Raw genomic sequence first — 27,133 nt, forward strand, 5'->3', positions numbered from 1 at the left:
TCACACCGCTTCTTACTGGACAGAGATGAAAGACAAATTATCCACAGGATTGTTTGTTCTTTTGTGATATACCTCCCACAGGTTTCAGTTATAGCAGCAAAGAAACATACTGTTACACTGCACCTCACATTCTTAACCATATTAGCCACTGAACTGTTGTGGAAAATGTTTGCATTTAAACTGTTACTTTGGATATGCACCGCCAGCAGCAATTTGTTGAATGATCTATAGCAAAAGCATTAGCTTGCAATTTCTCCACAATGTGGGCACAGATTAAAAAGAAAAACTGTCACTCCCAGAGTGCTCTGAGACAGAGACAGAAGAGAGAGGGTTTTGCGTTCAGGGCTTGGATATTGATTAAAGATTTGTTTTTGTCAGCCTTTCTAGTCTCATGACCCTCGCTCTTTTCTCTAGGGTGGGGCTAGAGCAAGCTGGAATGACAGATACCCTTAAATTCGGTCCACGTGTTTGCTTAGCAGCCAGGATCAGTGATAATCCAAACATCAAGACACAGAAATATATATTTTTATACCCATTCGACAGAGGGTGATGTGAATTATGAAGGGGCGTGCACTGGCAGCCACTGTTTGGAGCACAAATGGAAACATGAAAGCTGCAGACCTGTATCCTCTGTGTTGAAAAGAGCTCCTCTCCCTGTTTAGCCTTTTATATGTGAGCTCGCTCATCAAGACCTAGAATGTAATTGGCTTCAGTGTGCCAGCTCAGCTCAGCACATCCTCTCATGTAACAAGCTCTGGTATCAGCCTGTCTAGCACTTTAGTGTTTTACAACCAAATAGTAGTTTTCTGTGTATCCCTTTCTTGGCTAATATACAAGCAGTCATTAAGCCTGCTGTTTAGACTCCAAATAAATAATAAACCTTACAGAGGACACAGAAAATGCAAAGGTCTAAGGTTCCTTTCAGGCTTTGATCAGCTTCTAGTTAAGAAAAAAAACCTACATTTACTTTTTCAAAAACCAATTTTTTTCTGGTAATTTGTTGTTTATGCTCTGATGAATTCAGACAATTTGATTAGGATGCGCTTCGTCTATATTCTGTAAACCTGTTCCAAATCTGGCATCCAAGCTATAACCCACAGAAGGTGGGTTGTTTTCAGCTGATGCACAAACTAGGTGGATTTCCATGTCACAGTGGACAAATCTTAATTAGGTAAGCAATACTTTGTTGGAACACACACACTTCCTTCTTCACACCTGTGGAAATACCCGGTGGATGGAACCGAAGGCTTACAGCAGCTGAAATATTATCAGTTTGGATAAATAACAGCTGAAGGAACATAACAGTTTAGCGTTAGGAGAGTAATGCAGAAACAAAAGCTCAGCACTCAACGACAGCTACAGATGGTGACAAATTAAAGGAGAATCCTGAATAATTGAGTGGTCACTGATTCATCTGATTATTTTCTTAATTATTTGATTTATCTTTTCATTCACAGAATGTCAGCAGTTGGGGAAAATGCCTATTTTGACTCTCTAGAGTCAAAGGCGATGTCTTCAAATGTCTTGTTTTGTCCATCCAACAACTCCAAAGATATTTTCATGTATGACAAAGAAAAGCATTGGTTCCCCACAACAAAGAAGGTGCAACCAGAAAATGTTGGTGATTTTTGCTTCAGAATAGTTTCTGGTTAATTCCTATCAATTAATTGACTAATGGTAAAGCTAAAGCTGTAATGAGAATGAAACAGTGTGTTGAACACAGTGAGGGAACATGTTTTGGATGAATCATGTTTCCTCCCTCCACCAGAGGAGCTCCAAAGCTGTTCTGGAGACACCTTACTAAAAAGTCTGTGCTGTTTACCTTATGTCAGGGTTTTTCCTTTATTTGTCACCCGTCTATACTGGATGTGGAGTTTACTTTTGTTTGCTTTGAAAGCCTTGCAAGAAATGTTCTTGTAAAACAAGGCCCCTCCCAAGTTAGACAAGGACTTGCAGATTAGAGAAGGCCAAATCTGAACATCTGAAAAAGATACCACAACTAAAACACATGGTTTATTTAACGGCACAAAGCACAGTGCAGTTTGAAACATGACAACAGTTGGTCTTTTTCTGCAAGGAGATACAGACACACTGTATGTATCTGAGATAGATAAAGCCACGAAGGCAGTGGCCCTTGGTTATCATCTGGTGTTAATATTCTACAGGCACTTAAAAGACCTCTGCTGTATATGTACCATATTTTTCTCTTTATAGTTTAGTGCACATTTAGCGCCAAAATATAACAACAACACAGGGCCTGTTTTGAATAAATAATGATTATGTTGCAGCAAAAATATAGTAAGTACAGTGCTTTGTTCATTACACTGGTGATCCTGCAAATAACAGGACAGTGTTTCAGAATAGTTGGCTAGTAAAATTCCATAGCATGGCTATACTGTTAAAATACAGATTTCTTAATTCTATCAAATCAGTAGGCACCTATTTCATATACTATACCATATTATATACATACTGCCTATAATTTTTGCTGCAGACTATTTACAGTCAGTGACTGCCTGAAATCAATGTTTCACAGACAAGAGCAAACACTTGGCATGTTCGCTGCTGATGCTCTGCCAGGCCTGTACTACAGCCATATTTATTCCTTGCCTGTTTTGGGGGCTTTTTGCCTTCAGTCTGGTCTTCAGCAAGTGAAACACATGCTCGTTTGGATTGAGGTTAGCTGACTGACTCGACTATTCAAGAGCGCTCCACAGCTTGGACATAAAAGCTCTGGCTGCCTTGTCAGTATTGTCCAGAAGCATTGTCCTTGTCTGTTCCATTGATATGTGATCAACGCGATCAGTAAATTAGGTACTTATAGATCTGGGCGGTACAGCAGGGGCTTTCAGATTGTGATGCGCGAGTCCCCAGCAAGCGTTGGGGAAACGTGAGGTAAACTCTGCGTGAGGTGAAAGGAGCAGGTGGGTGTTACAGTTGTTGGGCTTTTGATTTAGCCTGCTCATCAACACGGTCAGCAGTTGGAGCGGCAGCAGAGAGTGCAGCACACGGCCCATGGAGGCTTTTAAGCTATTTTATAACTTTCAGCATCCTGGATTTTTGCGCATAGCGTCAAAAGCTGTAGGCCCATCTTCTGCTCCTTCTTGGATGATAGGCCTGCACATACAGTATGCTGACTGTAGGGTTAGTGTGATTTTACAGCTCCCGGGTGTGTTAGTATCCAGGCTCTTCTTCTGCACATGGACCTTCTATGTTTTTAGTGTCAAAGTAATCCAGTGATGTGTAAACAAATAGAGGCTATCCCCACCACTCGGGTGTTCAGATGGTAGCTGTCAGAGCTCCGAATGTCGGGGGGGTTCAACATTTTGATTGGCTTGCTAATATTAACTTATTAGCTAATGAAACAGAGAAGAAATATTTTTTGTAGTAAAGTTCTGCTGAGCAAAATATAAGCAGTAAACCAGTGAAAGAATTTACTGCACAGCAGACACGTTTATATTTATTAGATGCAGGTATACAGTGTAATAGTATTTATTCAATGGAAATTCTTCTTTGTCACTTCTTTCTGTTGTAAAAATAGTGTCTGAATATACACTATATGAGAAAGTCTTAAGAGTCATAAGAGTTGAGTCTTCACACATTCAGTATGTTTGCAAGCACATTACTAATCTGATCACTCTTCACTTTCAGCCATAACCTGATTTCAGAAATGTGCATGTAAGGTCGAAGGATTAAGAGGACCCCAGTTTACACCTTGTTAGTCCTGCAGGGTTTACGTAGGTTGCTCTGTTGCTTGGGGCATTGTTAGCTGACAAATACAAGATTGGCATTTCAAAGTAAAACGCACTTACTGTATGTTGTCATTGTGTCACCTTTTCATGTACACAGCATAGTGAACTGAGATGTGTTTTGCATAATTTAGGGGACCATGGCAGAGAGAATTGTAGAAGCAGCAGTACTTTGTACAAAAACATGTTGTGCAATGACCGGTGAAATTATAAGGTTGTGAAATAATTAAAACCAAGCGAGAGACTATTTCTTTGCATTTGTAAACATCCTTTGTGCTGTATGTTCTGAAGTATTTCAGCCTGCTGGCAGATGGAGCAGACATATCCTCCTATAACAGATTTCTTTTCCAACTCTCTCGGTAAGATTAACGTACTTGAGACACATTCCAATCCAGCTCTGTCTTGTGTTGATGGTGTCATAGGGGGTGTGCCAGAGGGCACCCTGAGTAATCTGTGCAGAGACAGACTTGCCATATGTATCTGCTGCTACTGCTGTCTGTCGCTTACAAAGAGCAAATCTTCAGAGCACATGTTGTAGGATGGGAGATGGCCAAGACTTTGCACTGACCAAGCTTGGATCCGGTGTGATTTTGTGTTTGTGAGTGGGCTTCGATATCGGAGGCCCTTGTTCGTCTTGACCCTTTTAGTGAATGACAGATATGTGGCTTTGCATTAAAGCAAGACTACAGCTTCATACCTATTTTAAGTTGCTGCTGTATAATAAAAAGTCTGCATATAAAAACAACTTCCTTTTTCTTTAGTACCTCTCTGATCATTCAGTTGCAGCATGTTTTCCAGTTCTAACACTGAAACCGCTCAGGTGGAGCAGATGCTGCATGGGATTCTTAATTGGGCATCCCGAGTGATTACAGATACCTGTGTGCAGCTCATAAAACAGAGTCTACATGCGGAATTATAGGTACAGATGGAAATGGCAAATAGTACAGATCTCCTCAAGGGTTGCTTTTGGAACAGTGATGTTCCACCTTATGAATTACACTCAAGGTCCAGGCCAGCTCCATCTCTATGGACCTAGGGTGTTTCCCGTATGGAGCTTTCTGGCTGTAGCACACTGTTCTTGCTGTGATGTATAGTAAGTTACATATACTATTGTTATTTCTTAATAATAAAATGCAATACTGGATTATTTGTATTGGCTTTAAAGTGCTATTTTGCTTTGGTTGAACTTTTTCTCTATTTTTCTGCAGTCAACTAAGTTACCCCAGGGATCCATAGTCAGCACTCATATTTAGGCTTTTTCCACCTCTGTCTTTACTCGCCCATTTTTTCCTTGGCACCAACTAACAGTTATACAAATGTGAAAGAATGTTGCTCATTCTGTGATATTTGTTTTCGGGCTGTAATTTGTTTTCACGCTAAATTGCATTACAGATAAAATGCAGTATTTTGAGTTACCTTTAGTGAATTTATTTACATTCAGTCCTCACACATTAAATAAAAGATTTATTTGCAACTGTTGAAACACTTCCAGGGCTAATTCTACATTGAGTTTGCAGTGATACATTTAGTTTGCAGTGATGCAGTTTGTAAATGCATTAGAAGTAGTGTAATATATATAAACGATTAGAAGCTCACAGCCTATGTGGATGGGAGAAGGGAATGTCCTAAACTTCGCTGGCAGCTGCAGAGATGAGAGAACCTCATATTGTTTGTTTGTTGTTTTTAGAAGCCAAATGATTTCCTCAGTGACACAGTCTAGCATAAATCTGTCTACCCTTTGTAATGAAGTGTACACCTTTTCCACACTTTCTAAGATGTTGATGCACCTGTTTTTGGCACTTGTTGTCTCCAACTTTCTTTTGACAAGGCTCCTCTGTCATTTTGTAATTATTGTCACAGATTTTTTTTTTTTTTTGCATTTAACCTCACTGTTAATGAAAGGATCCTCATTGTGTATGTAAATTGCTAGAATATTGCCACATAAGTCCATGTATCATGTTCTAATGAAGACTTAAAAAAAACACCCAACAATTTTGGTTTAAAATAGGATTCCTTAGGATGTTATAAATTAAACATGTATTTGTCTCTCTAAACAAATAATTAGTTCATACTTAAGTCATCTGCATATTTAAGCAGGATGAAAGTAGCAAAATGAACATTTAAATGCATCCATGCATGAGGGTGTCTTTAAACCTCACTGTTTTATAATGCCCGTGAGTTGATTGTAAAATGTAAATTAGAGATTGAATGACGTGCATTATGATGTAAGCATTGGGCCTGGTAATTGTAATTATTTCCCAGAATAATATGCCGCATTTCATCACAGCATACAGATTCCCATATTAAATCCCCATACACTATAAAATCACTCAAGGGTGTTTATTGTGTCTAAATAATGAATAGACACAGCCTTTACAAGTTGACAGTGAAAAATTTCTGGTGAAGTCCCCTGATAGAATGCATTTCACAGTAAAATAATTTAGCCAAGCACGAAATAAAATGTATGCAACATTCTATTCTTAAATTAATTTTCTAATTCAGTTGGGGATAGTTATTTTACAGTCAGCGTTTTGCTGGAGAGAGAGTGATAGAGAGGCAGGCAAGCAAGTTAGAAGGTATGAAGCCTGTGCTAAATATTCTGTTGTGTATTGTTCTTGTTGTAGATGAACATGGACATTTGAAAATATACCTGCCCAAGAAGCTGCTTGAATGTCTACCGAAATGCACCTCGCTGCCAAAGGAGAGACACCGGTGGAACACTAACGAGGTAAGGCCCCTGCTCCTTATGGTGCCACTTATACTCAATCCATCGCTTACAAAAGGTTCTCGCAGGACCTTTTCAGACAGACTTGTAAGTTATGGGAAGTCACTTCAAAACACCATAACACCTTTCCATGAGGTTCTCCAATCCATCCATCCATTATCTATACTGCTTAACCTGAACAGGGTTGCAGGGGTGCTGGAGCCAATCCCAGCGACACTGGGCGACAGGCAGGGTCCACCCTGGACAGGCTGCCAGCCTATCGCAGGGCTGACCCATCTAAGTATCCTCAGAAAAAAAAACTTTTACTTGACTGTTTGCATAGGACTTATGTTTATCTCTATGTCATATGTAAGGTTTCTTTTAAATGACGTTTAAAGGACAACATCAGAAGCGTGTGAGCACATCACATTTGCATGAATTTCACTGAAATGCTTCACAAAATCTCAAAATTTAAAATTAATTGCCATCTATTATAGCTTCTACTGATACAATATGTTCTGCAGCTAAATATAAGAATAAACTACAAAATGTACAAAACATTCTCTCCTGCTAACCCATGGAAGTATTAAGGGGACCTGAACACCATATTAAAAAATGGAGCTCATTATTCCCACTGAAAGTTTCTCATTAGGCACATACGCCAACAAAGAAGTTTCTTCCGGGTTTCCTTCTGCATTGCACAGCCCATTGCACATGTGTGTTAGCGTTTTTCTTGCTGCCCTCACCTGTGCACTTCCCCTTGACCAACAGACCTAACATTGAGATGATATCATGAAAATAAAACTGTTTTACAGATTCTGGGAATGTTTTAAGGATCCATAGTACAAAGAGTGATAATTAACTTGGTTTGCAGTTTAAGGTGTCCTGTCAACAATTTTACTGAAATCTCTTTTATCATTGTGATCTATGGAGAAGTTACTTTCTGGGCCAGAGATTTTTTTGTTGCAGTACCGTGAGTGGCCATGGGAAAAAAATTGGCTGAATGGCTGAGTGGCAGGGCTGTATCCAGTTTTCTTAATACATCCATGCTCTAACCTTAGTTTAAAATTCATTCTTCCTGTAGTTTATGTTTACCTTGGATTTGCCAGTGCTCTTTCACTAGCAGGGACCTGCCCTCACTAAGTATGAATGAAAATAGAATGATATGGATAGCTTGTGTGTGCTTGGTTGCTTGTGCACATGATGGTTTTGTGGAAGGTTAAGGAGGTCTGCACTGCTCTCGGGGTCTGGCAGACCCTCAGCAGGGATAGAAGAATAGGAGAGAAATCAATGTAAACATAAATGGTATTTAACATTGATGGTGTGACAGCTCAGGCATTTCATATTTGCATCACATTAAAGCAGATAATGCACCACTTTACATTTTCTCTCCTGAAAATCAGACCACAAAACACTGCTTTTGTAACATGTCACATATGCTTTTGGTTGGGTTTTTCATTGTCTTCACTTAAGGGGCAGATACTTTAAATTATTATTATTTTTAGCACTTAATCATTTACTTTGTTTTGTTTAATGTTTATGGTGTTTATGTACTGAAGCACATTAGCTACTGCTGTCTAGTGACTGTAGTTCAGTGGGTAGAGCAGTCGTCTCCCAACTAGAGGATTGTAGGTTCGAATCACGGCGCCTGCAGTCCACATATCAAAGTGTCCTTGGGCAACACACTGAGCCCTCAAGTTGCCCACGATGGTTAGAGTCATCGGTGTGAGTTGGCGCTGTGGATAGCTTCCTTGGTTTTGTACCGGAAACAAATTCCTTGTGTGTAACATACTTGGCCAAATAAAGGTGATTATCCTTATCCTAATCCACTTTAGGAATGTGGCAGATGCATTTTAGTTAATCTGCTGTTTTGCACAGTTTTTTAAATCTAAAACGGTACAGTGGATCGTTTCTATGTTGTCGTATTGGTGAGGGTGTGTCCTTAATTTGTTGGTGTTTTGTCTATTTGCATGTGCTTTTTTTTTGCTGCAGTACGTTGAGCTCTTCGGGCCACCGTACAGTATCAATCACTAACACAAATAAAAAAAACATTAATCATATTCCAGAATGGAAAAATTTATATGTAAAATTACAACAAGTTACAAAAACTGCTTAACAATCTTTATGATACACATACTGCAGTATTTGGTTTACTAATGGATTGTCTCACTGCATCATATGAATAAACATGTTGTTCTGTATTTCCCTAACAGGAGCTCATTTGCCAACCTGCTCCTTTTGTCAGGGGGGACAGGGTGATGAAATTTATCACTTTCATTTCCACTATAAACAGATGAAAAGCTGGTTCTTCTTCTCAGTGAGAAACGGGTTGTAATTAGACGTAAATACACTCCATGACAAATCTTAAAACCAATATGCGAAAATCAACCAGCCATACTTTTGATTAACAAATTGTGACCATATAAATACAGTCATCTGCAGTGATGAAAGTTAATTGACTGAAAAACAACCAGATGATAAGGCACCAGACAGGCTCATTTCTAAGGAACAGGGATTTCAAAAAGACAATCTGTCATTGACATACAATTAAATATTATTTTTCACCTAAAAATAGATGAGAGGATTAATTTATCTGTGGTAAATGCATGGACCTGTAGAAGTAGACATAATTATACTGGTGACTTGATAAAGACAAAGAAACTGCATAGTTCTTTAAACTGTACCTCACTTGCATTCTGCATCCTAGTCTCCATCTGTCATATCTTTGCTCACTAACCCTGCCCTAGTTCTGAAAAAATGTATAACACTTGTGTGTTTTTAATTGGCTGATGTTGTAACTTGTTTGCCCTGTCTGACCTGCATTGTGCTGCTAGCAGTCTAAATTAATTAACATGGCTTTGAAATTGATCTCAAAATGTAAGTCTAAGCATTTGCTGGGGATAAATGCTGTCGGCTACAGTTGTTAGCGTGTCTTGTCATTTATTAGCAAATCATATAGCAGACATATTTCAGGCAAAGCACGACGTTGGGTTACAGGGCTGCAGATTCGTCTGTGGATGTTTGGCAGGCTGATGGGATATTGGAGAAAATGAGAAAAAAGATGGTTCTTGTAGTAGTGTTGTAAGAATGCCAATCTTGTTTTCTGGGGCTGAAGAGATCCTGGCAACCTTTTTTAAAATCAAGGACATTTCTTTATTTTGCACACCATGCAAATCAGTGTTTGTGGCTCACTGGTGGCAGACGGGTAGAAAGGGAGGGTCTTGGCTCTTGTCGGTGCAGTTGTGTGACTCTTAGTGAAAGTGACACCTCATCAGTTCTGTGCATATTTCTGACACTACCTCAGCATGCTTAATGCACTCATTTTCCACTTTTTTACATTTAAGTAATCTCAGTAGTTTAGTAGGTTAGAGATGCTGTTCATTTGAGCAAAAGGAAAATTGATTGTGTGATGTAGTGTACCGTGCTTATTTTTCTTATAAGGCAGCGTTTAGCCCAGGCAGTTTGGGTACTTTATATTTAAAACCTTCTGTTGTTGCTATGGAGGGGCTTTAAGGTAATATAACATGCACTCTCTAGCAGACATGTTGAAGGTTCATTTAATTGTGCAGTGATTAACTGAGTATTGGATTAGTCCATTGACAGAAAGTTAATTAGCAGCTATTTGATAATCAGGTACTTGTGTAAGTCATTTTAAAACAAAAATACCTCTAGGTTCCTAAATGTGAGGATTTGCAGATTGTTCTTGTCTTACATTATGATAAACTGGATATACATAGGTCCTGCGTTGTTAGTCACCCAAAACAAGACATTTGGTGATGTTTTCTTGGGCTTCACTAAATACAGTTTTCTGAAGTTTTATAAACCAAAACAATTTGCTGATTAATTAGAGCAGATTGTAGAAACTGTTGGTAGTTGCAGTACTTTAAATATTTGCATGCAGTAGTATGCAGTGCATCCTATTAAATAATTCAATGTAGTGTCTGTTTGTTTCGATAGGGACTGATCCTTTTTTGATTGTTTTCATCTTACTATTATCAACAGATCCACTGTGTCATAGCTAACATCCGGTAGCTTTCACCTACTGTGCTATGGCGAAGCTGGGCTTGGAACTGCTAGCAAAAATGCTAATTGATTATGTTAACTCAGGTGACTCTTCTTTAACCACACTGTGCACTAGTTTGGAGAGGACACACCAAAACATGTTACAAATCTTTATTTGGCTTTATAATAAATCAGTGCAGTGCTGCATGTACCAGGCGATGGAATATTCATAAAGGCTCATTGTGTTGTAAGCGTGTTATTCCTCTCTCCTGCCACCCACTTTTTGTGGTTGTACATTGTTTGTAGCTTGTTCAAATCTTTATTTTTGGTGGAACTGACTGGATTCAACTTGTTGCTTGGAAACTTTAATCTGGAAGGAGAGTGTTCATGGTGAGGTGGAGAGAGGCTAATGCAGAGCTATTTATTTCTTATTCTTATGATCCCTTTGTGTAGTTTTATGAGAAGAAGGTGTGCAGGAAAACATTTCAAGCATTTACTGGAAAATTAGTTAAACCAATTGAATCAAAATTCAAGGGAGAGGATGGGGGTTTAAAAGGCTGAATGGTACTCGTCATTGAATCATGAGCAGCGTGCAAGGTTTGGATATGCTATCGGCTTCAAATTATCAGTGGAATAAAAGTACTTGGCATTGCTCGAGAAGTTACTCAGCAACTGTGGCAAAGGAAAAAACAAGGTATTGTTGAGAATAATACAAACAATGACTGTGCAAACATTTTTGTAGAAATAATCAGTGAATTCTCATCTGTTGAAATGAGACAAGATCATACTCCACTTTGTAGTAAGGAAAATAGAAATACTTCCAGAAAGTCTATATTTACCTTGTTTGTGTAACTGCTCCTTCAGCCATTGATGTTCTCTTGTCTCCCATGTCAGACACATAGGAATAAATCCTCACAGAATTCCTCTCAGATCTGCAGCCAGCTGCTGTTGTCTGCTTGGTGCCCTGGCACCATGACCTCTATTTTGCAAGACATTTCGATTGAGATTACAATCTTTTAAAAGAAGGACATCTCACACAGGAGGTCCATTAAGCTTCTATCCCTTTCAAGATCCAACAGAGTCAGCCTGATGTTTGGTTATGCTGGCTTGAAGGTTTCAGGACTTGATGTGTGCCGGAGAATCGCAGTTTGCTTGTTGTGCTGTGTTACTGTGTTTGCTACAAGTGCTACATTCAAGATGGACTTCTTGCTCTTTGGTTCACTTTAAAACTCTGATTCAGGTCTAGTATTATAGGATTCAAAGCAAGTGTACCATGTGTTGGGAAGCTACCAGTCCAACACAGGAAATGAATTTATTTAGGCTAAACCTATATGCTATTTGGTTTGAGTTTGCCTCATAACAATATACATCAGTACCAGTTCTTGAGAGTGTGGAGTTTGAATGACAGCATTTATGACTTGCAGCTGGAGTCTTGAGAGCAAGAGAGCAGTATTTTCTCTGCTATAACATTCTGGATTAGTCTCCCCAGTGTTGGCCTACTTGTAGACATAAACCTTCCTGACTTTTAACAAGCATCTCAAATGTGCTACATTATAAGGCAGTGAAAAACAGAGAAAATGTGTCAATTTGGAAAAGTGTCTAATCACTCAGTCTTAAAAAGCAGAGTACTACAGCATGAAGCACTGGTTGAGGGAGGACACTGGGTCTAAGCTGGTGTGACACCCTCAGCCTTTAACGAACGGCACAGCGCTGTGAGCGCTCTGAGCTCCTACTCAGCTTCGAGGGGACTGCTCCTGAACTGGTGTTGAACCAACACAGACGAGAGCATCAGCTAGGCCTCCGCTGGCCTGCTACACATTTAATGTCCCTGTCACCAGGAATAATCTTCTAAGCCTCATGCCACCGCCAGCAGCAGCACAGCATGCCTACATGCGCTGTGCCACAGCTCAGGACAGAGCAGGAGCACCGGTAGAAACAGTGGAATCACTGGGCAGCCGGTAGAACAGGCAGGGAAGAAGCAATCCAAACCACAGCAAATGAAAATAAAGGCCAGGTCGGATAAACCCGAGAGACTGTCAGTAACACTGTAAGATAGGTGCTATAATGACAAGCGTAATTGGATGCAGTGTGGTGTAATCATTCACTCCTTATCTCTCACTAAAACATAATTTCTGTTAACCCTCTAAATGCCACTGTGGTATCTTAGATCCTGCTGTTATGGTTTTACACACCGATACACTCTCTTTAATACAATTACAGAAGGGAAATTAATATTTTTATTAATTCATATATTCTTTGAAAACAGTAATTACTCTTTATCAGTGTTATTTTAACAAAAACCTTTAGTGTAAAAGTATAACACAACAATAGCTTTGTACTGTTTGTGAAGGAGGTTGTTCACAGTGAAAGGGTCATTCAGACTGAACGCTCCCTAGCTCTATGCCACAGCCGCCTAGTTTTATGCTTTTTGTATGACTTGCGATAGGGTTTCCGGCAATAAATTGGTTAGTGTTGGTGGTGGTAAGTGCAAAGTGCAGTTTTGATGATTAACTGCAAAGCAAACAGTACTGAACTAAATTAGACAGATCCTGAAGCAACTCATCTCTCTACTATTTTAGTTACTAGATGGCAGTTTAAACAATCGCTTAACTCATTAAATACATTGTCTTTGCTCCTTAGTTACCCTGGAGCTTAATAGCCTTATATTATATTAAATAAAAATATAATAGTATTTCCCGCATTAGCAGAGGCACTCTTTCATGTCAGGCGAGGCAAGGCGCTTCTGCTGCCGAATACTGCAGGAAACCTTGTGCAGCCTTCTCCGTTTGGTGTGTATGTTATTAAACAGCAGAACTCAAGTTCTACTGTGTATGCCTGCATTTATTCATAACACCGAATTCACCAGCAGCTCAGCCTTTGCAAACACAACAAATGAGATTTTGTGTGGAGTGTACCGCAGGCCTAAGACTTAACTCCTTGTGCAAAAGCTGGAGCATCCCCTTTGGAATATTCTGACCTCATTAAAACACTGGCTGGATAAAAGCTTTCTCCTATGGATTAGCATGAGTTGTATTAGAGAGATCTGGCTGTACCCTGGCCAAATTATCAGGTACTATTGGGCTATTTATTGCTATTCCTGATGATTTCTGTCCTTCCACTGCCAAACCTTAACTGTCACTGTTGATTTTATGGACATTGGTGCTTGGAGAATCCACGTACTCGAACACAAGGTCATGCTTGATTAAATGTTTATCTTCATTTCAGCTCCTTGCCGTGCGTGGTTTTCTCTGTGGAGAGTAATTAAAATGAGTTCCACCAAATGCAAATGTTTCCATAAGTGTTCATTAGCTTCTCTGAGACAATGAGTGGAAATTAAAGGTCATGTTTGTCTGTCTGTCTTTGTATTTGTTTGGTTATCTGTTTTGTTTGCTGTTGTTCCTTTTCTTTGTTTTTTTTTTTCTTTTTAGGTTAGAATCATGCAACGTGTCTTCACTAACAGGTACTGAGAACTTTTCACTGCGGGGATCTTTTAACCAAGGTCCTGGATTTATTTATATCAGTGCATCATCAAACTACTCAGTTGAGGTTTAGATGGCAAAATGCCTGCACAATTTACTGCTCAGAGAGCTCAGTTATTCAGCATCATTGTTGCAGTATGACAGTGTTTCACTATTTCTTTTCAAAATGTTTTTAATATGAACACAGACCAATTTATGCCTGTTTAGTCTGTGTTGTGTGATCATATACTTTCATCAGTGGTAGTTTCCACTCAATTACGATTTACTAAATATGTTTTATGGTGCTTCTTTCATCATATTTGGCTGGTGAAAGTAGAAGATGGGGAGATAAGGAATTGGTAGAGTTTCTCTGGGTGGCTGACTTCACAGTAACTTCCTGTGAGCTTGATAGCTTTACTGATTGCTGGTGTTGTAGCTTACTGTGAAGTGTCAATTGTGAGGATATGGTGTAGTGAGGCAGTTGTAAAAGGGACCCACCAGTCAGGTCATTCTGGGAGTCCTGCATGATATAGGGACTGGATGCACACATCAAGGCAGGGGTCTTCAATATCCTCTGAAGGTAGGGGTATCCATTCTGAATTGCATGACCAGATACAGGTCACTCCACCTCCGGTGGGAAGCCTCTAAATTGAACCCAGCTTGTGTCTTTGATTTCTTTCCAGCTCTCTCTTCCTCTGGTTTCCCTCTTTTGCTCCTATCTTCTGTCTCTGTCCCTTTTCCCTCATGTGTTCACTGAGCTGCAAAGCTATTCAGGTATAGACAGAAAGATTTCTACCTTTCCCTCTGAACTGCTGGGTCAGGATTTTTCTGTGCGGAACCATTTTGTAATGGAGTTTAACTTTATTTACTAGATAAAAGAAAATGAGTTCTGCATTTGATGTGCGCATCTGTGCTGCAAACTGTTATATTGTTCAATATACAGTAGATGTTTATATGAGTGAATGCCTCTGTTCTGCCAGCCATGAGTTAGATTGAATGGCAGGAGTATAATCCTATTCACTCTTGTGATCCTCTCTGTAATCCAAGGGTTTTTTTATTTTTTACCTGAATCTTTGTATACTTTGCCCAATTTGCGATAGTGATTCACTGGCATTTATGTATATAAGCTTTTTTGACCTGGGAAAGTATTCTGCCTCCTCTTCAGGATTTAGAAGAGCTGTTCATTTAGGAGAATTTAAATATATTCTGTGAATTTCTCAAATAATAAGATATTCAGAAAATGACTTCTCAAAAAAATGAAGGGAACACTTACAGCGAAAGGTCTGACAGTCACTGAGGATTTCACAGCAGTCAGGGCACCGCTGGCTATGACATGGAGGTCTGTGCGACCCTCCACGGATATGCCTCCTCAGACCATCACTGACGCACCACCAAATCGGTCATGCTAAAGGCAGCATAACATTCACCACGCCCTCTCCAGACTCTTTCACGCCTGTCACATGTGCTGAGTGTGAACCTGTTCTCATCTTTAAAGAGAACGGGGCACCAGTGGCAGACCTGCCAATTCTGGTGTTTTCTGACAAATGCCAATCAAGAGGATGTTGGGCCCTCATACCACCCTCATGGAGTCTGATAGTTTGGTCAGAAACATGCACACCAGTAGCTGCTGGGGATCATTTTATAAGGCTCTCGCAGTGCTCCTCCTCTTCCTCCTTGCATAGTGGAGCAGGTACTGGTCCTGCTGCTGGATTGTTGCCCTTCTACAGCCCTGTCCAGCTCCCCTGGTGTAGTGACCGGTCTCCTGGTATCTCCTTCATGCTCTTGAGACTGCGCTGGGAGACACAGCAAATCTTCTTGTGACTGCACATATGGATGTGCCATCTGGAAGTAACCTGCCTCATGTTATCAGTAGTGACACAAGCAAAATACAGAACTTGAGAAGAATCAGTCAGGAAGGATAAGCAGAGAGCATTTGCCTGTGGTCACCACATGTAAAACCATTCCCTTTCTGGGAATTGTCATGCTTTTGCCTCGCCACTGCACCTGTTGTCAATTTAATTTGCACCAGAGCAGGTGAAACTGATTCATAGTCACTTGTGCTTCCTAAATGGACAGATTGATATCCCTGAAGTCTGACTGACTTGGTATTATAACGTGATGATGAAGTGTTCCCTTCATTTTTTTTTGCGCAGTGTAGTATTATAATAATATAATTTGTCAGATTTAAAAAAAATCTCCAGCAGCAATTAACTGATATGAAATTAACAACAAGCAGCCTCTAGCTATTTAAACAGAGATGAAATTATAGCAAATTGGCCAAAATGGAAACAAAAACAAAACCAAACAGGGGCTTGGAAGAAAATCTGCTGTTCACAGAGGAGGTACATAAGAGAAAACATATAATAAAACTAAAATTTAGTACCACAAGAGTGCCAAGTGACAAGAGTAGACAAAAAAGATGCATGGAAAGAGATTGCAAAGAAAATGAATGCTGGCTTTACTCTTGTCGTTTGTGCCCTGTGGAATACGAAAAAAGTTGTTTAACATCCTGTCAGAAGTGTGCCAGGAGATTGCAGCTTACAAGATGGCCACTGCTGCAACTGGTAAGCTATAAAATTACTCTGTGCTGAATTATGCATGCTACTTCAGATAACGCATTGTTCATGACCGGTGCTATATTGTTCAGCGAGTGTACTTAATGCTTTGGGACCGCCGCGTGTACAGTGAAGTTTTTCAGGCTGACATCATATCTCAGAAAACAAAGTGAGAAGAGAGAAAGATGTTGTGCTGTCTAGTGCAGGTAGTGTTTGTAGGGAATAAAGTTTTCTAGCCTGACACCAGACTATGGACTATTGAACAAGTGACATACTGTAGGCAATATATGGTGTAGTGTCAGTGGTTGCATGTTTGAGATCAAAACATACAAGTGAGTAACTGTACCGTGTTTACAGTATTCCCCTGACTGATCTACTAAACTGCTAATTGTTTAGACTGACAAAATGTCTACCCACCTGATTTCATCCTCTCATAAGACCTAATGAGAGACATACATTTCCATTTTTTAAATAATAGATGACATTGACTCTCCAGCCTTCTGTCTACTGGTAATTTCTTTCCCTGTACTTAAAAGCTTTGAACCTCCTTATCACTCAGATATCTCTTTAGGAAAAAGCAGCTTTCTACGAAAGGTTATATACATTAGAATTTGTATTTTAGTTTACTTGTAAATGCAGGTTATTTTTCAGCATTGTTAATCATCCCTTGTGTTTTGTTGGCGTTTTTTTTTTTGTCTCATTGTTTGGATTCCAATTTATCCAAATGCTCTATGTGTGAATAATAATAACAACTGTAAAATCATGCCATAGCTTTCAAATATTTTCTTTTTTTCTTGCTATAAACCATGTACATTCAGTAAAGGTGACAAAATGGATGTGACCATGAAATATTATTATCTCTACCAAGCAGGTAATGTTTTTACCAGGTTTTGTTGATTTGCTAACAGTATAACTCAAAAAGTAACACATGGATTTTGGTGACATTTTTTGGAGTGGTAGGGTATGGCCGACAGAACAGTCCATTCGATTCTGGTTCTGATATGGATCATTAGCCAGATCCAGGAATTCTTTGAAGGATTCTTCACCATTCTGAGTGTTGGACAGGCTGTTGACTGTATGCGAGTCCCCTTGTAGTGAAAGTGTGTGGCTGTGCTTCTTAGCACTTGGAGTGAAGATGAGTGGAGCTGGTAAGTTTAGCAGGAGGCACGTTGGAAAACAGACTCTAAAGTCGACTTACATGCAGCCAAATGGTGCAACTTGAGTGTGTCTGTGATGGACTACAAGTACACATTGTTGTGTTGGTTTGTAGGGTCAGACTATCATGGGAATATTGCTTGTAGGTGTAATGGCATTATAGGGAAACTGATCTGCCTTGGCGGCGGTTTATGCTTCTCAGTGCTGTCTAGTCTCACATGTTATGTTATATAGTATGGTACTTGCACAGACTACGTTCCTTTTGTTTGCACATTCACTGATATGTATGTTATTTTATATTGTGACAAAGAAAAATAAGTACTTTTTGTAGCAGACTTCTGAAAAAGCAATTCTCATAACATATGTCATCCACATTTAACCACTGATTAATTTTCACAAATAGCATTTTCAATAAAGTAAAAGTAAAATCACATGTTCTGCCTTATAGCTTAAAGTAATCATTGCTGAATTTCAAAATTTTGCTGCTGCTGCAACGTCTCACTTTCCAGGTCATTACTCGATATCATACTTAGTTTCAATGTTTAACCTATTACAGATTGTCAGAATCTTTTTTTGTGCTAAATTATACATCAGACATTATTATTATCCTCATATAGATGTAAAGAAATTTAAAGCTTAGTATTGTTTCTGACTTTGTGGATTAATGCATTGACTGTTGGCTTTATTATTCAGACTCCAGTCAACAAATCTTAGGCCAAATGCTTCATGTGGTTGAATTTTAAGGATCAGATCAAAATCAGAGTTTCCAAAAATCTTGTTTGGCTCCTGAGACACCATGAGTAGATAAATGTGGCAGTTTTTAAAAGGGCAATATCAGACTGTCCTTCATTAGAAATCAACAGTTTTACAAGTAAAGTTACAGTAAAGTTATAACATTTTTTGTTTATTGTCAGATTTTAGTGAACACCTCTGACAGTCTTTCATTATAAAATAAATTTATTTCAAGGCTATAGTTTTTTATTGTATTGTATTGTACTGTGTTGTTTGATGTTGCTGGTATTTTGTCTGTCAACTATGGTTACTGACCAGATTGGAAATCTATAAAATTGTACATTTGCTTGGGCTGAGTTTATATTTGGGAGGTTTGCCCTTTCAGTTATATTTTTGTTGTCTGTTTTTAGATGTTCTGAGTTGTTGCTTCATGTACAGTAGCTTAGCATTTGTTCAGCTCTACTGCTTGTTCCGTTTTGTGTATTCACCAAGGTTAAACAGCAGCACTGGCTGGTAGAAGAACACCATGTACTGTATGTGTTTATTTTTGTTGAGAAAGTGAAAGCAGGGAGAGAGGCTACTTCAACTATTCCTTAGAGGATAAAAGACCTCTTTTAAAGTATCAAAGAAGCACATAATGTCCACACTACAAAATATAACGTGAGGATAGAGTTGAGTTAGGAAGATACTTCATCTGGCACCGGATGGAAGGGGCAGCCCAGACTCAGGGTGGATGTTTCATAGATGTTCTGCAGGAAATCCCTTTGACTGATGTTAGTACACGGTAGGTGGCCTGGTGTTTGGGTAATCAGCAGAAGGCCACATGCGTTCTTTTGATTCATGACATCCTTCCTACCCTGCTCACTTTCTTTGGACCATCTCTCTCTACCTCTGTCTCTCTCTTGTTGTGTGTTGGTTTTTGATCTCTAAAGGTCCTTGAGAATGAGGAGCCAGCAACAACAGCAGGCCGGGATTCTCTGTGGGCCCATTTGGATCCCAGCCCATCATGCCCTTTTCTATCTGATAGACAGCTCCAGGCATGGCAGTGCCGCTATAGCCCTCCTGCATTAGGCCTTCATCTGATTAAACCCCTCTCTCATTGTCAAAGGCGGGGAACTAGAACTAGGGCTATCACTGACCTTCTTTGTAAGCAGCAGGGACGGCCTTAAAATGCAAGCGTTTAACAATTCTTTAAAGCTTCAATAAGCATTTTTTGCTAAACCAAAAAGGCTGATAAACTGAGTTTTGCAAATCTTCCCACTTTTTAAGAATCTCATTTTTATTGGAGCCATGCACTGTCCATTTTACAGCATATACATTTTTTTATTTTATTTTTAGCTCTTCTAATTTATGAGTTAAGTTTTTATAAAACTTGCAGATGAGGAACCTGAGCATTTTGCAAGCTGACACAACTGTGGATGGACAGCTGCCTGGGCTCTCCTTTTCTTTTGTATACAACTTTTATCTACTGTGGAAGCAAGGGCAACTGATTAACAAATTATTGTATCAAATTATGGATGCTTATGAGTCCAGTTTCAAATCTTCAGAAACTATCAGTGGAAAATCTTATTTCTAAAAATTTCACTGCAGATCAAATGCTTCCTAAGTTTAATTAGTATACTGAAAGAACCAATGTGTAATATTATTTTAAAGCCCAATTTTCTTATAACAAAGTGAAATACAAAATCAACATTAAAATTTTAAAACCACAGATGTCTTCTAGTTTAGACATCTGCACCTACAGGCCTACAAAAAAATGATCTATAATTTAAGAATTTGCCTTTTTTGAATAGTATGGTGCTTTGCAATATTACTCTTGTTTAGGTCACCTTGACCTTTTGTGTTATATTCAGTATTTGTGTTTCAGTGACTCACAGCATCAGAGGTTATTTCCTTGAAGTTGATTTTCTTTTTTCCCTTATCAAAGCTGCCCATTGAGGGATGTCCTTGAGCCCTTTGTTCATCTAGGCCGTATGTGAAGTCGCTTTTCTCTTTGAGATGTTTACACATCAATAAAAATGGCTGAATTTGAAAAATAAAGCCGACAAGGACATAATGATCCATCCCTCAGGTCCCAGATCCAGGACTGAGCAAGTTCTTAAAAACTTTTTTAGCAAGAATAAAGTTGCAGAATAAGGAAGCTCTCGGTAGGTTTGTCTTTTAATGCTTATTTAAAGTGACAGGCCATTTATTCTGTTAGTTTTCAGCAATCCTTTCTTCTGTGAAGTCATAAAGAGCAGAAATGACAGAATCCTCCTTGTGCCCTCTTCTGTTTTGCTATAGTCACCTTAGCTTCTCTGCAGCAGTCTCTTAAATCCTGCTGAGGAATTATTTCCAGAATAAGTGTACATCCTATAAAGGTAAAGGACAAAACAGTTATGTAGTAAAGGATGAATTATACTAAACTTTGGAGAAAGTGGACACTGGATTGATGAGTGACAGCAGAGTGAGGGGTTTATTTTATAACTCCGCTCTCTTCTTTGATTGTATTCTGTACCAGTGCATTTTTCTGTCTTCTCTGAGTGATTTGTTGCAGCTTGTTTGAAAAATATCTCTGGCAGGTGAGGTTTATGGAGTTGCTGCAGTGGAGGTCCTCAGCAGCAGGTACCTCAGAGTGGACCAGTGCACAGCCTGTATTACAAGGCCCCTACTACCTCTGTAGTTACATTGAAAGCAAAACGGGTTGATATAAAAATACATTGACATGATTTTTACATTAAATATTTCGTGTACGGTGCTTCAAGATATGCAGCTTAGTTAATCCCTTATAGTTCAGAGCTTGCAAAGCACTGAACCTGAAACTTATTTGAATGAATGCACATTAGAGATAGCCAATGTGTCTGACACAGCACAACTGTAGCTTTTAGTGCCTTCTCTGACCAAAGCTGCTTCTTCATCTTTTTTTATCTTTATTCTTTATGCTGTAGGTTTGTCTCTGGCATAATTGAATTTCCTGTGTCTGTTTTCGGAGACAGTTTGTGGGTCTGAATAATTGTAGCTTTAGGTAGTGATGGGTGGTGGATTGTTGTCTGACCCTTTCATGGTGGGTGGTGTTGATTTTTGGTGAAAGCCTAAAAGGTTGAAGTGTCAGCACAGTGTATTCTGAGAGTTCATAATAACCTTCCCTTCTCCCCTCCTCTTTCCTCCGTTCCCTTACCCTGTCCTTTAGCAGAACCTTGAAGCACCATTGAAATTCTGCACTGCTTTTTGAAATCTCTGTTGATGAGGCAACGTGGGCCCACAGTGGCTCTGCTGCTCTCCCACTGCAGGATATTTTTCAAAGTCATGTTTAGATACTATAAGTAGAAAGGAGTAAAAGTGCTTTGAAGGTATCTAACAATGAAAATGCTTAGAAATCTCCCCTGGACTTGAGGCATGAACGCTTCAGCTGGGCTGTGATTCTCCCATGACAGGTTCACTTTCTCAAGCTGGTAGCTCTTTTCACTGCATTACATGTGCTGTCTCTTGGGTTATATTATGTGTAACCAGTGATGTGTGACACTGTCAAACAGAACATACTAAGTGCAAATGTATAAAGACGACTAAGATATGTTTGAGCAGTCCTGTTTCCAGTGACTGTTTGTATGTTTTGTAACTATTTTGCAGTGAGGATTTACAATAGGATTTCACTGGCAATTTGCAGGTTAGAAGGTTTGGGTGGATGGAACATGGTGCACAGCACAATGTCATTGCAGTAAACTTTTTAATGCACAGAGTTAATCATAGAGATCATCAGGATTTACAGTCACACTTTCATTACTTCTATATTTTAGTGAAACACAAATTGGTCCTATTCAAAGTGGATAACGGTTTCCTGTGCTGATTGACTGAGAAGTGATTGATGTTTGTTGCTTTCCTTATGATGATTTTTATTATGTTTTATGTGGTATATAGCTGCAGACAAAGAAAGTCTTCAAACATGAATCTGATTTTGTTTTAAGTCTGTTTTTTGGTGCTATGCTTGAGAGATGATTGTGCTTTACTGTTTAGTCAGCTGCACACACATCTTCATTAAATGCAGGATGATAAACCATTAATCCATTCATGCACTGTTTTATTTCCATTTATTTCTGTCTGCCCACACAGTACAGCAAATAAAGAGAGAAAACTCCCTCCTGAGTATTTCTAGATTGCAAACAATCTGGTTGTATGTGGTGCTGTCTGATTTTAAAGTCTGTTTTATGTGGACACTACTCTGTTTCTCTTTGTGTCCAGTCACTCCTGTGACCTTCAAGAAGACCATCTGCTGTATTGAGTTTCAAAGTATCATGTATAATATGTAAATTGATCATAAGAGGAAGAGAGATGTTCCAGTAAGACTTTACACTGTGTGTGTGTGTTAAGCTGTGCCTCTATTGCCATTCATGTAGTGTTGGGGTTAGGTCAATATTATATTAGCACTGCCATCACATTTTCCACAGCCCTATGAATAATGTAAAAGTTTGATATCCCTTCATATAAATACAGCCCATTATCGTTCTGTATCCTTGGTAGATGTAAGACAGTTCAGAGTTTCTTCTCACAGATTTGATTAACCTTATTGTGTGGTATTGCCAAATGGTGGCCTAAAGTTGTTGCCACAAGAGATAGAGCCCTCTCAGTGGAGAAAGAGACCTTATTGTGACCTTGTTGGAGACAATCAATGGCCTTTATCTCCCCCAGTGCATAATAAATCCTACCAAAGGGTTAGTCCACACATCCCTATAATGTATTGACCTGCACCGCCAACATTTATCAACTGGACGCGCTAGCTTAATAATTTAGCTTTTGAGCTTAGAATGTACTTATTCAGTGGTGCCAGACCAAGTTCAGCCCACGAAGTTAGATTGATGTGCTCCACAGAATGGAAAGAATAGTGGGGAATAGAACTTTATTAACCCTATCAAGCAAAGCAACTGGAACTCAAGTCTTCATACCTCTTAGGTTTACAGCAAACAAAAAAAAAAAGGCATGTACACACAGGACCCGTTTTAATGGAAAGGTCAAACCGCAATGTCAGCCACTGTGGATGTTTGCGGTTCAACTCTGCCTTACAGACGTTACAGTTACTGTAACAGCTGTGCAGTTTCTGCCTGGAAAACTCCAACCAGTAGTCCTCAGAATCAGACCTTCCATCTCCTGCTTCTGATTGGCCTTTTCTTATCTCCGAACCAAACTTTCTCCTCTTATATTGCAATTTGCTTGAAGATAAGGAAACCCTCTTAGACAGCAGTTTGTCCTATATTAGACTGATTTTCTAAACTGTACACTTATGTTTGTCTTGCTCAGTTCTTTGGCGTCATATTGCCACGTGGCGTCCAGTCATAGCCTCTTGACTCAACACAAGCTTAAATCCCTGTTTTTGGCAGAGGAAATTTGCTTTCGTTTCCAACTACAGATTTTTGCTAAGACTCTCAGTGGCAGGTACACCCACAAGCTTTAGCTCTCAACTCTGAGTAATTAATAATAAAAGCAAAATATTATAATTTTTGTGTCTGACAGTTTTTTGAACTGCTGAATTTGTTTAGATTGTCTGAGTAATAAGAATGAACACTACTTTTATTCATTTGTCAAACCTCAGAGGAATTTGTGAAATATCCCTAGTCATGCCTTCAACAAAGGTAAAAAAAAACCCAAATTCGTTAACAGTACTAAGTCAAAACTTTGGATTCTGAACTGTAAATTAGACGACAATAGCATGTTTAAACTCATATTTTCCATTTCTCTCTGCATTATTTCTTTGTTTCTTTCCCCCACAATTCACACTGCTGTTTTACTCAGACTCGGCTCCCTCCTCGTGGGTATCTGCACTCTGTATTAATAAGAAATTGATGTTGCAGATGACTTTTAGTAAAGCAACACCAGATTACCATACTCAGCATGAATACTAAACAAGAGGAAGGGACGTGCTCAGGCTCCAGCTGAACCTTGATCCAAAATCTCCCTTTAACTAAATCATAGTCCCCAAGATGAAAGAGGGAATTGTTCTGATAGGCTGATCAAAGCAGTGTATCATTGTACTATAAAGGAACACCTGGGAACCTAATGGAGAATTCTGTTGGAGCAGCGAGGGCACTGGGCAATACATAATGTATTTGTACATAATGTTTATGTAAACATCTGCTGGGGGGGATGTTATAACTTATTTATTTTGGTCTCCCTGCTGGTGTGGCTGATGATGTGTTGATCTAAATGGCTAAATCCAGGGATGTGACGCCTGGTTTCCTTGTGTCCTTGGCTTTTTTGGAACATACTGCATTTTGATGGGTGTGGCTGAACAAGCTGCATTACTAATAGCCTGGGGTGCTCAAATGGCCCTAGATTACCTCCTGATTTCCTCATTAATTGTTTACTACATTATCAAAGACAAATGTGAATGAATGCATTCATTTACTTTGTCCTTAATTAGCTCATCGTTTCTCTCTCTTTTTTTTTTAGGCCTGCCAGATCAATATGCAGTGTTTCTCATACATTGACTTATTTGTGGCGGGACAATATCAACATTGACAGCCACGTATTGATTTAAAATGCGTCGGTTAAATCTTATTTCAGCGTAGTGGCTTGCGTAGCGCATGTGTTGGCTCAGGCTCTCCGTGCCCTGGTCTGTTTCTCTCTCTCGCATGATGACGGACCATCTGTGAGCAGCTCCTCCTCTTCTTGTTTGCTTTTTTAACACAGTGCTGTCAATCGTGGATATCTAACACTTCTAATATGTTATTAGCAAGCTAGCGAGACTAACTAAGCTAATGATTGAATGAGGTTATTGCTGAGGTTATGGACTGCTCTGTAACTAGTTAAACTTTTTGAATGTTTGCCCCCTCAGTCCAGGGGAATATTGAAAAACAAACATGGGAAAGATGATCAGTCTCTGACCAGTGTGATTAGCGAGCCAACTGAAGCCGCAAGAGGGGGTCAGGAAGAGATGGCTGAAGAGAGAGATGTACTTTAGGAGAGGAGGAGGGCAGCAGCCAACATGCTGCTGCTGTGAGAGAGCCAGCTAGTGCAGGAGGGACAGGTCATAAGAACAGCACTGAACAGCACCTACTATGGTATTCCTATATTTAATTAAAAAAGCTGCCGCCTCAAGTAGAATCTAATTCTGTGGGAAACACTCTATATTTTAAAAAGTAATCTCATACCAGCATTTCTTATAGAGCCATGGCAAAGTAATCTGTGTACACTATGAGATATTATCAAGGCTCTTACATTTAATCTGTTCAACTAATATGTGAGAAAACATACTGTATGATTCGTTTCATGTCCCTGAAAATTCAGTTTACTTTTTACTTTTTCACCTGCAGTACAGTATAATTTTTGTAGATCTTATATATTTGAGTCTTGCGTTTTTGCTGTATACAGTATGTTTATAGATTATTAGCCTAACTGCATGCTGTAATTAATGACATGTGGAACAGTCACTTAAATTGAAGTCCAGCTTGTTTGGACACTTCACACCATAAGGCCTTCACAGATATATCTGAAATGCTGTGATTTAATCTGACTGGAGGCCAAAATAAAAAATGCATTAAATACTTTCTGCAGTGTTTCTCAAGATTGCATCACCATGCATAAGCCAATAATCACAAGTATGCTGATGGAAGCTTAAGATATCAGACTGTGGCAAAAGCTAATGTCTGAATTATATAAAAAACAACAACAACAACAACACAGTGGCATTTTAATACAGATTGTCTTGGTGGTGTGCAATAAGGCATCAAAGAAGGGATGTATATTGTCACTGCATAATGAACTACATGAAGCTTCTACGTAGTGGACCCACAAACCTGTTAGCACAGCATGCTATCTGCTTGCCAGTGTGCTGACATGATAGCTTTTCCAGTGAGTGAGCAGGGCTGCCAATAGTGTCTGGGCTGGAATGGGCTTGTGGTGTAGAAAAGAGGGGAGAGCAAAGCTCTGTGCTGTTCTATAAATACCCCTGTCATGCTTGTATATCAAATCAGCCCTGCACACTAAAGGCTTGGCGTTGAGTGTTCAGGGTGGGTTTTTCTTTTACACACATCCTCAGAGGTCCATGGGGTCTGGAAAGGTCAGTGTTACGCTCAATAGCACATTCATATGAGTAGGGTTATGCATTTATATTTATTGTGATGGTGTCACAGATAAATAGTATCATTAGAATTAATTATCCAAGGAGTTATGGGATAAGGCTGTGAAATCGCTGCATCTTGCTTCTGTTGTATTTATCTTACTACACATGGCAGTGGCTGGATACTAGATGAAGGCTTTAGCACAAAAACAACTTGGGCAGGTGTATGGAAAGATCATGGTTTGGATTAAAAGTACTTTGTACCTTTCTTAAGGCACTGCCATGGGATTTGCATTATCTTGGCTATAGTAATAACCACTTGGATAAGGCTTGGAAACCACTGAAAAGAAATCAGAGTATAACCAGAAACAAAACACCATCCCCTGTGTCAAAGTCTGATGGTGTGTTGACCCAGTCATTCACGTCCTTTCTTTGTATGATTTTGCACCTTTATAATAATGTCACACTATTTCCTCCCTTGTGCCTAATGGACAAGAATCATAATTCTTATTGCCACTAGAAGGCTTTATCATTTACAGGTAGACGTGTTGTTTTTGGGGACTTGCTGAAGCGAGTGATACTGTTGTTTTTCTTGAGAGCGCAGTCTCTTTCCTGTACTGTAGGTAAATATCTTCAAGACTGACTGTAATGAGTGCTGTTAGCGTGAGCATTGTTCCATTCTGATTTGTTTTCTTGTTGTTTTCCAAAATTGGCTCACATGAGGCTCCAGTGTTGGGAAACCCCTGATTTAA

At 39.3% G+C, this 27,133-nt stretch overlaps 1 protein-coding gene across 10 annotated transcripts in view; it reads left to right on the top strand.

Annotated features, from left to right (window-relative positions):
* The window catches only part of camta1a (calmodulin binding transcription activator 1a), a 278,069-nt gene that overhangs the window by 7,837 nt on the left and 243,099 nt on the right, over positions 1-27,133 (top strand). For all 10 annotated transcript variants that reach the window (XM_020611826.1, XM_020611827.1, XM_020611829.1 and 7 more), the window contains one exon: positions 6,374-6,477. In XM_020611826.1, the coding sequence (XP_020467482.1) occupies positions 6,374-6,477 (104 nt within the window). The remainder of the gene's footprint in view (positions 1-6,373; positions 6,478-27,133) is intronic.

This window comes from Monopterus albus, unplaced genomic scaffold, assembly GCF_001952655.1.
Source record: "Monopterus albus unplaced genomic scaffold, M_albus_1.0 scaffold118.1, whole genome shotgun sequence".
Taxonomy (NCBI): Eukaryota; Metazoa; Chordata; class Actinopteri; order Synbranchiformes; family Synbranchidae; genus Monopterus; species Monopterus albus.